Source organism: Poromitra crassiceps, assembly GCF_964638095.1.
Source record: "Poromitra crassiceps genome assembly, chromosome: 28".
NCBI lineage: Eukaryota > Metazoa > Chordata > Actinopteri > Beryciformes > Melamphaidae > Poromitra > Poromitra crassiceps.
The window spans coordinates 14,255,015-14,270,294 of NC_139651.1; the positions used below are offsets into that span (position 1 = coordinate 14,255,015).

The window sequence follows — 15,280 nt, forward strand, 5'->3', positions numbered from 1 at the left end:
ACACATTGAGAGGATAACATCCAGTCTACAAATACAACATGTAGATATACACATTGAGAGGATAACATCCAGTCTACAAATACAACATGTAGATATACACATTGAGAGGAGAGCATCCAGTCTACAAATACAACATGTAGATATACACATTGAGAGGAGAGCATCCAGTCTACAAATACAACATGCAGATATACACATTGAGAGGATAACATCCAGTCTACAAATACAACATGTAGATATACACATTGAGAGGATAACATCCAGTCTACAAATACAACATGCAGATATACACATTGAGAGGATAACATCCAGTCTACAAATACAACATGCAGATATACACATTGAGAGGATAACATCCAGTCTACAAATACAACATGCAGATATACACATTGAGAGAAGATGCTTACATTTAATTTCATAAAGATCATGTAGAAGAACAAATACCCTTTGGGTTTTAATGGATCTTTGAACCCGTAAAGCCCCGCCCCTCAGGGACAACAACAACACTAACTAGCTAGCAAGCTAACGGCAGAAAGCTACACGCTAGCTCGTTGCTACATGCAGACTCCTCGGACGGAAGGCAGAGGAGGCTGAGCAGCCAGACTACCAATGCACCCTTGTGGAACTCTTATATCACATACAGACTATTTTTTCCCCTTCATTTTCCACCTGGCTAACTATCTCGTTTCTCTGAATAGAACTCTATGAAAGAAAGACTTTCAAGTCTTAATTATTCTTCTTTTTTACTTTTTCAAATTTATTTTATGGCAATTTTATCTCTAATTTTATCTCTTTTAACTATGTAAAATGTTTAGCTAGATTTCTTTTATATATATATATATATATAGTGCAGGCTAAAATTAGATTAGACTAGGTTAGGATGGGAAAGATTAGGCTGTAGATTAGCTAGATTCCAGTTGAGGTTAGAGTAGTCAGAATGTCTGCTATGTGACAAAGCCCTTGTAATCTGATATGACGATTGATGATGGTGATTCATAATAATAATAATAATCATCATCATCATCATCATCATCTATTTATTTATTTATTTTGTATTCTTTTTTAACCATCTCCACTTGTTGGTGTCTTGTTGCGCTTCATGTTGTAACTGGCTTGTGTGCGGCTGGCTCTCCTTTTCCCTTTTGATTGTGTTTTGAGCCCTAAAGTCATCATTAGTGCCTAGTCAAAAGAGGCACAATATCATGTCTCGATTCAAATTTTTTTTTTTACATGTGTTTCCTTGTTGGTGGCTTCACAATTCAGAGAAATCAAAGTTGGAGAAATCGAGGTCCATCGCCAAACGAGTTGTTACTTAAAATCTGTAACGGACACGCTGGCATGCACGCGCACGTGTGTGTGTGTGTGTGTACCTGTGGGTGTTGGGTGTGACAGTGTGTACCTGTGGGTGTTGGGTGTGTGTGTGTGTGTGTGTACCTGTGGGTGTTGGGTGTGACACCCGTCACTTGGCAGGAGGAGTGATCCTCGGTGGTGAGCCAGCTGCCCAGTCCCTCCATCTCCATCACCGCTGCCCCTGCACAGCGATCCAGAGTGAAACGCACCTCCTGGAGAACACACACACACACACACACACACACACACACACACACACACACACACACACACACACACACACACACACACACACGACATGTAGAACAGATATTGAGTACCGCAGGAATGAGTCGGAAGTAGCAAATCGCCGCCATGTTGGTTCCTAAGGGGAAAAGGCTATGGGATTTTAGGATGGGGATTTTGGTTAGTTTGTGAAGATTTTCCTGCTGAACACAAATTTCCACTCCCATAAGCTTGTGTTAATAACCACAGACCTTATTTCATGCATTTAACCAAAATCCCCATAGTAAAATCCCATAGCCTTTTTCACCTGATGAACCAACATGGCAGGATTTCTACACAATAGTCCATCCATGTGCTCCTCTATTATCAGAGAAAATAGGTCCTATTTGTCAGCATTACCATGAGAGTACACTCTTTTATCATTATGAGTACACTCTTTATCATTATTGCTGCCAGGGGAGCTGCCTGCATGACTTGCATCTCTTTCATTAGTGTGTTATTTTGACCGCCTCCTCCTCTGTCTCCTATTAACATGGACATAAAAACACAGGCCTTTAGAGCTGAAACCAGCATGTTCTCATGAGTGTTTACAAGGAACGCTGCCTGTGGTCCAGTGGCAGCTAGAGATACGTATTAATATCCAGGACTGTTTCTCTCTCTCTCTCCATCGATAGAGAGATAGATAGATAGATAGAGAGAGAGATAGATAGAGAGATAGATAGAGAGATAGATAGATAGATAGATAGATAGATAGAGATAGATTGATAGATAGAGATAGATACTGTAGATAGACGTGACGCCGTGCTGCATAAGAAAATGTAATATGTTCATCTCTCACAGCAATAACAAGCGGCTTCAGTTTAGCAATATGAAAGCGTAATGACTCTGCCTGTGAGTGTGTCAGCAGGACGTCCCTGCTCTGACAGCTCAGCAGGCCTCACTGGACATGGCCACAAAGCCAGGATTGAGTGCTAAAACCCGGAGGTTAGCGTCGCCAGGTTCCCTCGTCTGTTGTGGTGAAACGGGCGAAGTGTCCCACCTTGCTGTTGCTGCGGACATCCAGCCGATGCCACCGTCTGTCTGCCACGTTCACGTTGCCAGGCAACTGCAGCACCAAAATGCCCGAGCCGTGGTTGATTTTCAGGGTGGGGGTCCCATCTATCAGCTCTGGATGGACCGAGAGGGACAGAGAGACAGAGAGAGAGAGACAGAGAGAGACAGAGGGACAGAGAGAGGGACAGAGAGAGAGAGAGAGACAGAGAGAGAGAGATAATTATTTTCCTTGTAAAAACAGGTCTCATATGGGTTTTTGAAGGCCGTACCGACACCAGTATGTTTTCATTGAAGCTGCTGAAAGTTTGTGGCAGTGTGTATTTTCCATAACGTGGTGCAGTGATGATGCTAGGGCTGCTAATGCTCGGCTCTGGTGCAGTTGGAGGTGTGTCCTAATTTGACGGCGCTATTTCCCCCCTTTGCACCTGGTGCCTCTCTGAAATGGGCGGATTTAACAGCAGAATGATACATAGACTGGTCTGGAGTTAACACAAGAATGATACATAGACTGGTCTGGAGTTAACACAGAATGATACATAGGCTGGTCTGGAGTTAACACCAGAATTATACATAGACTGGTCTGGAGTTAACACAGAATGATACATAGACTGGTCTGGAGTTAACACAAGAATGATACATAGACTGGTCTGGAGTTAACACAGAATTATACATAGGCTGGTCTGGAGTTAACACCAGAATTATACATAGACTGGTCTGGAGTTAACACAGAATGATACATAGGCTGGTCTGGAGTTAACACAGAATGATACATAGACTGGTCTGGAGTTAACACAGAATGATACATAGGCTGGTCTGGAGTTAACACCAGAATGATACATAGACTGGTCTGGAGTTAACACAGAATGATACATAGGCTGGTCTGGAGTTAACACAGAATGATACATAGACTGGTCTGGAGTTAACACAGAATGATACATAGGCTGGTCTGGAGTTAACACCAGAATGATACATAGGCTGGTCTGGAGTTAACACAGAATGATACATAGGCTGGTCTGGAGTTAACACAGAATGATAGACTGGTCTGGAGTTAACACCAGAATGATACATAGGCTGGTCTGGAGTTAACACCAGAATGATACATAGGCTGGTCTGGAGTTAACACAGAATGATACATAGACTGGTCTGGAGTTAACACAGAATGATACATAGGCTGGTCTGGAGTTAACACAGAATGATACATAGGCTGGTCTGGAGTTAACACAGAATGATACATAGGCTGGTCTGGAGTTAACACCAGAATGATACATAGACTGGTCTGGAGTTAACACAGAATGATACATAGGCTGGTCTGGAGTTAACACAGAATGATACATAGACTGGTCTGGAGTTAACACAGAATGATAGGCTGGTCTGGAGTTAACACAGAATGATACATAGACTGGTCTGGAGTTAACACAGAATGATACATAGACTGGTCTGGAGTTAACACAGAATGATAGGCTGGTCTGGAGTTAACACAGAATTATACATAGGCTGGTCTGGAGTTAACACAGAATTATACATAGACTGGTCTGGAGTTAACACAGAATGATACATAGGCTGGTCTGGAGTTAACACAGAATTATACATAGACTGGTCTGGAGTTAACACAGAATGATACATAGACTGGTCTGGAGTTAACACAGAATGATAGGCTGGTCTGGAGTTAACACAGAATGATACATAGGCTGGTCTGGAGTTAACACAGAATGATAGGCTGGTCTGGAGTTAACACAGAATTATACATAGGCTGGTCTGGAGTTAACACAGAATTATACATAGACTGGTCTGGAGTTAACACAGAATGATACATAGGCTGGTCTGGAGTTAACACAGAATGATACATAGACTGGTCTGGAGTTAACACAGAATGATACATAGGCTGGTCTGGAGTTAACACAGAATTATACATAGGCTGGTCTGGAGTTAACACAGAATGATACATAGGCTGGTCTGGAGTTAACACAGAATGATACATAGGCTGGTCTGGGCGTAACATCAATACAACCAACCAGATTGCCCTCTCATGTCCTCTTTAATGCGTCCAAACAGGTGTTTGCACCAGCTGTAGGCTATATGGATATGCTTACCTCAAGCGATAAGTTCTGTCATTGCACTCCACACTTTGTGTGATATGTGTGTGTGTGTGTGTGTGTGCACGCACACACACACACACACACACACACACACACACACACACACACACACACACACACACACACACACACACACACACACGTTGCTTCCAGAAGAGGGTGCGTCAACATAATATTGTGACTATAGAAACCAGTGAAATTGGGAAACAGATGTGGTAGCATCATTCCATGGTACTGATGTTAGTCTAGTGTCCTACAGTAACGTAGCATCATTTAAAGCAGCTGGTATCGTAGCATCATGAGTTTTGGCACCACAGTAGACCGTTGGCACCGGTATAACGGTGCAACACTAGTCTGACATGTTGGTCAAACTGATGAAGAGTGACAAAGTTGAAGGTCCTCCATCATAGAAAGAAAAATGACCAGGCCCAAACTGATGCATGTAAATATATTAAATGTAATAAACGTACATTTAATACGTAATTATACCATTTCTCATCAAAACAGTGTGAAACAGTACGGTAGTCAAACTGTCAACCTTATTGATGGACTTTAAGAAGTATTACTGCACACCACAGAGCCTGGCTTAATGTCACTTCTCAAGGCAGACAACAAACATTTCAGAAAAAAATAAGTTATTATTGTATTTTCTGACTTATTCAAATGGGAAATTAAAAGTTAATGAAGCAGTTAAGAGTGCCAGTGCTCTGGGCACCATGCAAAGCATTATGGGAACGCATGTCTACCCACCAGGATGTGGCAATCCATCATCCTCCATGCTGAACTGAAAAAGTTCACAGAGACGGCGAGCGCAGAAGAAGATGTCGGATCTGAGATGTTCAGCTTGTGTACTGAGGTGTTTGCATTGACCTCTCTTACTTTCATATTAGTTCACATTTTGAGGAATCATTCACAACTGACAGTTAGGTTCAATGTGGTTTTCTGGGCTTAAAAACAAAATTATTCTTTGCCCTGCAACATTTTCATGTTGAGATGTTTGTGTTTGTGTATTTTGATGCAGCCTCTGATATTGAGGAGTGACTTCTGTATTTCAAGGACAGAACTATGCAAATTCATCTGTTCATAATACATGTCCATGTTCACGGTTGTTTGTCCCATTTGCCTACTGTAGTTCCAGTCCTTGTCTCTTTTGAGCACAGAACATGACCGTCGGCACTGATTTTTCCACAACTATGGGTTCGATTCCTACGAAGTATTTGCTTTTATGTTTTAGTATGGGGGGGGCTTCCAGTGCGGGAGCCCCCCATACTATGAGTAGTCTTATGCTACGGATGATGATAATAAACACAGTGAAACGACCCCTGTTTAGAGTGTGAATTCCACTAACTTCTGCGCTATGACAGTTTTTCTCCAGGGTTGAGTTGGTAGAAGTGGTAAGTCAATGGCTGACAAGATATTTGACAATTTATTAGAGCAGGGGTTCCCAAACTTTTCCGACCAAGTACCACTAAGTACCAAACCAAATTTCCCAGGGACCACTTCCCTGGGGGGGGGGTAGGGGCGGGCGCATGAGATGCCGCACTTCTCTAATTCCCTTGTCGACGCTGCATCCCGATATTTTCAGAGCGAGATGTGCCGTTTGCGATGAAGAGTGGCCCTATCCTTCATTACACTGTGCTTCTAAAATAGCTTTAAGAAAATAAATAGATAAATAAACCCAAAGTCATTTTTAAGCCGCGGCGAGCACGGCACGGGCGTGTTGTTAGCCTCTCACCTTTTGCTTCAATTACTGTGAAAGCCCCGCCCCCCCGCCGACTGCAGGGTGAGTCCGTGCTGCACTTCGGAAACGATCCAATTAATTGGACGACCCCGTGCCGAGGTCAGACAACTGAGCAAAGTAACTGAGTAAATTTCATATATCAATTCAATGCTAAACTGTCTCTCTTTCACTGAACCGGCTCTACCTCGCCCCCTCACCCATCCCCCCCTCCCTTTTCACTCACCTCATTCACTCCCTTCTCTCATTCATTGTCCCCCATCTCTCCCTCTATCTCAGCCATCTCAGTCAGGGTTATACAGGCCGTTACAGCCCTATTGGGACAGCGTGGAGAGAGCCAGAGATATTATGTGGGAGCTGGGCGGGCAGCCAGTCAGAGGCACAAAGAACATCTGCCTAAGCCTGACTGAAAAGACCTTTTCACGGTGACGTGCACGCTCTCGTGCACACGCTCGTGCACACGCAACCGGCTAACAGGTAGATTATTGCCCACGCCGGATGTCTGGCAGGCAGGTCTAAGGACCCCTGCTGAGATTGAAGTGACATTTTTCTCAGGAGACAGAGAGAGACTTTCAGGGCTCTCAAAGAGAAAAGTAGAGACCAGCAGCAATGGGAGGAGAGAGAGATCAGAGAGAAAGGGAGAGAGGAGGAGAGAGAGATCTGAGACAGAGGGAGAGAGTATGAGAGAGAGATCAGAGAGAGAGGAGGAGAGATTAGAGAGAAAGGAGGAGAGAGATCAGAAAGAAAGGGAGAGAGAGATCAGAGAGAAAGGGAGTGAGGAGGAGATATCAGAGAGAAAGGGAGTGAGGAGGAGAGAGAGATCAGAGAGAAAGGAGGAGAGGAGGAGAGAGATCAGAGAGAAAGGGAGTGAGGAGGAGATATCAGAGAGAATGGGAGAGAGGAGGAGAGCGAGATCAGAGAGAAAGGGAGTGAGGAGGAGAGAGAGATCAGAGAGAAAGGGAGTGAGGAGGAGATATCAGAGAGAAAGGGAGTGAGGAGGAGAGATCAGAGAGAAAGGGAGTGAGGAGGGAGAGATCAGAGAGAAAGGGAGTGAGGAGGAGAGAGAGATCAGAGAGAAAGGGAGTGAGGAGGAGATATCAGAGAGAAAGGGAGTGAGGAGGAGAGATCAGAGAGAAAGGGAGTGAGGAGGGAGAGATCAGAGAGAAAGGGAGTGAGGAGGAGAGAGAGATCAGAGAGAAAGGGAGTGAGGAGACGAGGCTGAAGTTGGCTCCCGATTCGCAGCTCCCGATTGGAATTTTCCAGTCCACCTTAAAAAGTGGAATAACGCCTCTAGATGGCGTGGTTCGACCATTTTCAAGCGAGTTCATGAACTGGAAAACATAGGTATATAGGGGGGATATGTAATGAGAATACATTATAGAATGAATCCTGCATTTTGTTCGTTTTTAATGTTGCATGCAATTCTTATTGACCTCAAAAAGGTTCTCCTATTGGTGTAAACAGCTGGAAAAAAGAGTTGATTTCACAGCTTTTGCCCATCTAGACTGCATAAAACCACATCCAACTCACAGACCATTACACATATTCTTTTCAAACCTGGCCTAGATTATAAAGGGGACATTAGACTCTCATTATAGCACAGTGTCTGATTTGTGAAACATATTTCTGATTTGTGAAAGTGCTATAATTGCAGTTTTCTGCTGATTTTGGCCATCTAGACCGCATCAAACCAGGTCCAGCTCAAAGACCGTCACTCTAATTCTTTTCAAACCTGGCCTAGATTATAAAGGGGACATTAGACTCTCATTATAGCACAGTGTCTGATTTGTGAAACATATTTCTGATTTGTGAAACTGCTATAATTGCAGTTTTCTGCTGATTTTGAGCATCTAGACCGCATCAAACCAGGTCCAGCTCACAGACCATTACACATATTCTTTTCAAACCTGGCCTAGATTATAAAGGGGACATTAGACTCTCATTATAGCACAGTGTCTGATTTGTGAAACATATTTCTGATTTGTGAAAATGCTATGATTGCAGTTTTCAGCTGATTTGGAGCATCTAGACCGCATCAAACCAGGTCCAGCTCACAGACCATTACACATATTCTTTTCAAACCTGGCCTAGATTATAAAGGGGACATTAGACTCTCATTATAGCACAGTGTCTGATTTGTGAAACATATTTCTGATTTGTGAAAGTGCTCTAATTGCAGTTTTCTGCTGATTTTGGCCATCTAGACCGCATCAAACCAGGTCCAGCTCAAACACCGTCACTCTAATTCTTTTCAAACCTGGCCTAGATTATAAAGGGGACATTAGACTCTCATTATAGCACAGTGTCTGATTTGTGAAACATATTTCTGATTTGTGAAAATGCTATGATTGCAGTTTTCAGCTGATTTGGAGCATCTAGACCGCATCAAACCAGGTCCAGCTCACAGACCCTTACACATATTCTTTTCAAACCTGGCCTAGATTATAAAGGGGACATTAGACTCTCATTATAGCACAGTGTCTGATTTGTGAAACATATTTCTGATTTGTGAAAATGCTATGATTGCAGTTTTCAGCTGATTTGGAGCATCTAGACCACACAAAACCACGTCCAACTCACAGACCATCACTCTAATTCTTTTCAAACCTGGCCTAGATTATAAAGGGGACATTAGACTCTCATTATAGCACAGTGTCTGATTTGTGAAACATATTTCTGATTTGTGAAAGTGCTATAATTGCAGTTTTCTGCTGATTTTGGCCATCTAGACCGCATCAAACCAGGTCCAGCTCAAAGACCGTCACTCTAATTATTTTCAAACCTGGCCTAGATTATAAAGGGGACATTAGACTCTCATTATAGCACAGTGTCTGATTTGTGAAACATATTTCTGATTTGTGAAAATGCTATGATTGCAGTTTTCAGCTGATTTGGAGCATCTAGACCACACAAAACCACGTCCAACTCACAGACCATCACTCTAATTCTTTTCAAACCTGGCCTAGATTATAAAGGGGACATTAGACTCTCATTATAGCACAGTGTCTGATTTGTGAAACATATTTCTGATTTGTGAAAGTGCTATAATTGCAGTTTTCTGCTGATTTTGAGCATCTAGACCGCATCAAACCAGGTCCAGCTCACAGACCATTACACATATTCTTTTCAAACCTGGCCTAGATTATAAAGGGGACATTAGACTCTCATTATAGCACAGTGTCTGATTTGTGAAACATATTTCTGATTTGTGAAAATGCTCTAATTGCAGTTTTCAACTGATTTTGACCATCTAGACCGCATCAAACCAGGTCCAGCTCAAAGACCGTCACTCTAATTCTTTTCAAACCTGGCCTAGATTATAAAGGGGACATTAGACTCTCATTATAGCACAGTGTCTGATTTGTGAAACATATTTCTGATTTGTGAAAGTGCTATAATTGCAGTTTTCTGCTGATTTTGGCCATCTAGACCGCATCAAACCAGGTCCAGCTCAAAGACCGTCACTCTAATTCTTTTCAAACCTGGCCTAGATTATAAAGGGGACATTAGACTCTCATTATAGCACAGTGTCTGATTTGTGAAACATATTTCTGATTTGTGAAAATGCTATGATTGCAGTTTTCAGCTGATTTGGAGCATCTAGACCGCATCAAACCAGGTCCAGCTCACAGACCATTACACATATTATTTTCAAACCTGGCCTAGATTATAAAGGGGACATTAGACTCTCATTATAGCACAGTGTCTGATTTGTGAAACATATTTCTGATTTGTGAAAATGCTATGATTGCAGTTTTCAGCTGATTTGGAGCATCTAGACCACACAAAACCACGTCCAACTCACAGACCATCACTCTAATTCTTTTCAAACCTGGCCTAGATTATAAAGGGGACATTAGACTCTCATTATAGCACAGTGTCTGATTTGTGAAACATATTTCTGATTTGTGAAAGTGCTATAATTGCAGTTTTCTGCTGATTTTGAGCATCTAGACCGCATCAAACCAGGTCCAGCTCACAGACCATTACACATATTCTTTTCAAACCTGGCCTAGATTATAAAGGGGACATTAGACTCTCATTATAGCACAGTGTCTGATTTGTGAAACATATTTCTGATTTGTGAAACTGCTCTAATTGCAGTTTTCAACTGATTTTGACCATCTAGACCGCATCAAACCAGGTCCAGCTCAAAGACCATCACTCTAATTCTTTTCAAACCTGGCCTAGATTATAAAGGGGACATTAGACTCTCATTATAGCACAGTGTCTGATTTGTGAAACATATTTCTGATTTGTGAAACTGCTCTAATTGCAGTTTTCAACTGATTTTGACCATCTAGACCGCATCAAACCAGGTCCAGCTCAAAGACCATCAATCTAATTCTTTTCAAACCTGGCCTAGATTATAAAGGGGACATTAGACTCTCATTATAGCACAGTGTCTGATTTGTGAAACATATTTCTGATTTGTGAAACTGCTCTAATTGCAGTTTTCAACTGATTTTGACCATCTAGACCGCATCAAACCAGGTCCAGCTCAAAGACCATCACTCTAATTCTTTTCAAACCTGGCCTAGATTACAAAGGGGACATTACACTCTCATTATGGTCCACTCTCAGATTTGTGAAACCTTTATCCTATTAGTGAAAAGTGAAATAATGTATGATTTCACTGTATTTTCGCAGTCAGACGACATTATTACACTTTGATTTTTCAAATATTTTTTTCATTCTCAATCAATGTAATTCTTTCACCCTTTCAAATTTTCTACCAACTTTTATCTCTACTGTCATTGTGTAGTTTTTATTAGCCTATTGTGACTAATACTTAACTGCTACATCATCTTCTTCCACTATACTTACTCCAACGAACAATTTCTACAACTTCCAGAGATTATTTTGTTCTTTTTTATTTCTAAGCAGTGCAACCACTTCTATACTTTGTCAGTATGAGCACGAGAGTTCACCCCGAGTTCACCTGAGATGTATTGTCGTCACCTGGAGGGAAGAGGTTAAGGCTAGGCACTCACCTGGTTTAATGCGGTCTAGATGGTCAAAATCAGTTGAAAACTGCAATTAGAGCAGTTTCACAAATCAGAAATATGTTTCACAAATCAGACACTGTGCTATAATAAGAGTCTAATGTCCCCTGTATAATCTAGGCCAGGTTTGAAAAGAATTAGAGTGATGGTCTTTGAGCTGGACCTGGTTTGATGCGGTCTAGATGGTCAAAATCAGTTGAAAACTGCAATTAGAGCAGTTTCACAAATCAGAAATATGTTTCACAAATCAGACACTGTGCTATAATGAGAGTCTAATGTCCCCTTTATAATCTAGGCCAGGTTTGAAAAGAATTAGAGTGATGGTCTTTGAGCTGGACCTGGTTTGATGCGGTCTAGATGGTCAAAATCAGTTGAAAACTGCAATTAGAGCAGTTTCACAAATCAGAAATATGTTTCACAAATCACACACTGTGCTATAATGAGAGTCTAATGTCCCCTTTATAATCTAGGCCAGGTTTGAAAAGAATTAGAGTGATGGTCTTTGAGCTGGACCTGGTTTGATGCGGTCTAGATGGTCAAAATCAGTTGAAAACTGCAATTAGAGCAGTTTCACAAATCAGAAATATGTTTCACAAATCAGACACTGTGCTATAATGAGAGTCTAATGTCCCCTTTATAATCTAGGCCAGGTTTGAAAAGAATTAGAGTGATGGTCTTTGAGCTGGACCTGGTTTGATGCGGTCTAGATGGTCAAAATCAGTTGAAAACTGCAATTAGAGCAGTTTCACAAATCAGAAATATGTTTCACAAATCAGACACTGTGCTATAATGAGAGTCTAATGTCCCCTTTATAATCTAGGCCAGGTTTGAAAAGAATTAGAGTGATGGTCTTTGAGCTGGACCTGGTTTGATGCGGTCTAGATGGTCAAAATCAGTTGAAAACTGCAATAAGAGCAGTTTCACAAATCAGAAATATGTTTCATAAATCAGACACTGTGCTATAATGAGAGTCTAATGTCCCCTTTATAATCTAGGCCAGGTTTGAAAAGAATTAGATTGATGGTCTTTGAGCTGGACCTGGTTTGATGCGGTCTAGATGGTCAAAATCAGTTGAAAACTGCAATTAGAGCAGTTTCACAAATCAGAAATATGTTTCACAAATCAGACACTGTGCTATAATGAGAGTCTAATGTCCCCTTTATAATCTAGGCCAGGTTTGAAAAGAATTAGAGTGATGGTCTTTGAGCTGGACCTGGTTTGATGCGGTCTAGATGGTCAAAATCAGTTGAAAACTGCAATTAGAGCAGTTTCACAAATCAGAAATATGTTTCACAAATCAGACACTGTGCTATAATGAGAGTCTAATGTCCCCTTTATAATCTAGGCCAGGTTTGAAAAGAATTAGAGTGATGGTCTTTGAGCTGGACCTGGTTTCATGCGGTCTAGATGGTCAAAATCAGTTGAAAACTGCAATTAGAGCAGTTTCACAAATCAGAAATATGTTTCACAAATCAGACACTGTGCTATAATGAGAGTCTAATGTCCCCTTTGTAATCTAGGCCAGGTTTGAAAAGAATACGTGTAATGGTCTGTGAGTTGGATGTGGTTTTGTGTGGTCTAGATGATCCAAATCAGCTGAAAACTGCAATCATAGCATTTTCACAAATCAGCGATATGTTTCACAAATCAGACACTGTGCTATAATGAGAGTCTAATGTCCCCTTTATAATCTAGGCCAGATTTGAAAAGAATAAGTGTAATGGTCTGTGAGTTGGATGTGGTTTTATGCAGTCTAGATGGGCAAAAGCTGTGAAATCAACTCTTTTTTCCTGCTGTTTACACCAATAGAAGAACCTTTTTGAGGTCAATAAGAATTGCATGCAACATTAAAAATGAACAAAATGCAGGATTCATTCTATAATGTATTCTCAAAACGTATCCCTCCTATATACCTATGTTTTCCAGTTCATGAACTCGCTTGAAAATGGTCGAACCACGCCATCTAGAGGCGTTATTCCACTTTTTAAGGTGGACTGGAAAATTCCAATCGGGAGCTGCGAATCGGGAGCCAACTTCAGCCTCGTAGTGAGGAGGAGATATCAGAGAGAAAGGGAGAGAGGAGGAGAGAGAGATCAGAGAGAAAGGGAGAGAGGAGGGAGAGATCAGAGAGAAATAAGGAGAAGAGGAGAGAGATCAGAGAGAAAGGGAGAGAGGAGGAGAGATCAGAGAGGAAGAGGAGAGAGGAGGAGAGAGAGATCAGAGAGAAATGAGGAGAGGAGAGAGATTAGAGAGAAAGGAAGAGAGGAGGAGAGAGAGATCAGGGAGAAAGGGAGATGTGAGTGGGGGAGCGACAAGGTGAAAGAGCAAAGAGGAGGAGAGAAATAGAGAGGAGAAAGCGAGGCAGAGGAGAAACGACATGGAGAGGGTGTAGAAGAGGCAGATGAGTGAGCGAGCCTGTTAAAGAGCAAAGAAGTTGGAGAGAGAGAGAGAGAGAGAGAGAGAGAGAGAGAGAGAGAGAGAGAGAGAGAGAGAGAGAGAGAGTGAAGGAGAAGAAAGGTGGTGAGGAGGCCAGATGAGATGGCAGATGACAGGTCAGATGAGAGTGGCTGAGGGAAACAAATGAGAAATGAAAAACAGACAGACAAGACAAACGAGACAAACAGAAGGTGACGAGTTGAGAACATGATGATGGATAGACCAAAGGAGGAATAGAAAGCAGAGAGAGAGAGACTGATTTCAGGCAGATACATACAGTACACACACACACACACACACACACACACACACACACACACACACACACACACACACACACACATTACATGCTTCTTGATTTCTGATGCTTTGGCAGGATTGAAGTTAACTGAATTGAGAGAGGAGGAGTGCGAGTGACAGAGCGAGAGAGGTAAACACACAGATGAAGAGTGGGCTGTGAGAGGCTAGCTGGAGAGGCTAGCTGGAGAGGTTAGCTGTGAGAGGCTAGCTGGAGAGGCTAGCTGGAGAGGCTAGCTGTGAGAGGCTAGCTGTGAGAGGCTAGCTGGAGAGGCTAGCTGGAGACACTAGCTGGAGAGGCTAGCTGTGAGAGGCTAGCTGGAGAGGTTAGCTGGAGAGGCTAGCTGGAGAGGCTAGCTGGAGAGGTTAGCTGGAGAGGTTAGCTGTGAGAGGCTAGCTGTGAGAGGCTAGCTGGAAAGGCTAGCTGGCAAGGCTAGCTGGAAAGGCTAGCTGAGAGGCTAGCTGGAGAGGCTAGCTGGAGACGCTAGCTGTGGGGTGGAGTGGTTCTGGCAGGGGCCAAATGGGAGCATCTTCACAGGGGCTGTGTAGCTGGCAAGCCTCTTAAACGCTCCGGGTGCATTCGGGGTACGACAAGACTTTGCTCTTAAGGGGGCTTGTCCACGCGACCAAGCCGCGCCTCTGTGCCTCATAGCTAATTTATCACTTCCTCCGCCGAGAGGGAGAGAGACAGATAGAGACTGAGAGAGAGAGAGAGAGAGAGAGAGAGAAAGATACAGAGAGATAGAGGGGGGAGAGAGAGAGAGCGAGAGAGATAGAGAGAGAGAGTGTGTGCCAAGAGGGCTTGAACCCCCACAGGGCTCTTAAATATGAAAAATGTAATTTTTTTCTTTCCGACAGCCTGAGGAGATGCGAGAGTCAAACCGAGAGCATATGGACGGCATAAACAGCATTGCAAATCACACTGGCACGCATGTACACCCCCCCCCCCCCCCCCCACACACACACACACACACACACACACACATGCACAAACACACACACACACAAATCAGCATGTATACAAATCAGCAGGCGTCAGGCGATGCAGAGAGTGTCGAGCGATAAACGATCTGTCAGCC

General features: G+C 42.6%; 2 protein-coding genes across 2 annotated transcripts in view; both read right to left on the bottom strand.

Annotated features, from left to right (window-relative positions):
- Positions 1–15,280, bottom strand: part of LOC310799721 (E3 ubiquitin-protein ligase TRIM47-like) — a 495,544-nt gene that overhangs the window by 261,542 nt on the left and 218,722 nt on the right. The gene's annotated exons all lie outside the window — the stretch shown is intronic.
- Positions 1–15,280, bottom strand: part of LOC310799570 (neural-cadherin-like) — a gene marked incomplete at both ends in the record, with an annotated part of 319,707 nt that overhangs the window by 50,683 nt on the left and 253,744 nt on the right. The window contains 2 exons of the mRNA XM_083662160.1: positions 1,435–1,562; positions 2,615–2,742. Of these exons, the coding sequence (XP_083518286.1) occupies positions 1,435–1,562; positions 2,615–2,742 (256 nt within the window). The remainder of the gene's footprint in view (positions 1–1,434; positions 1,563–2,614; positions 2,743–15,280) is intronic.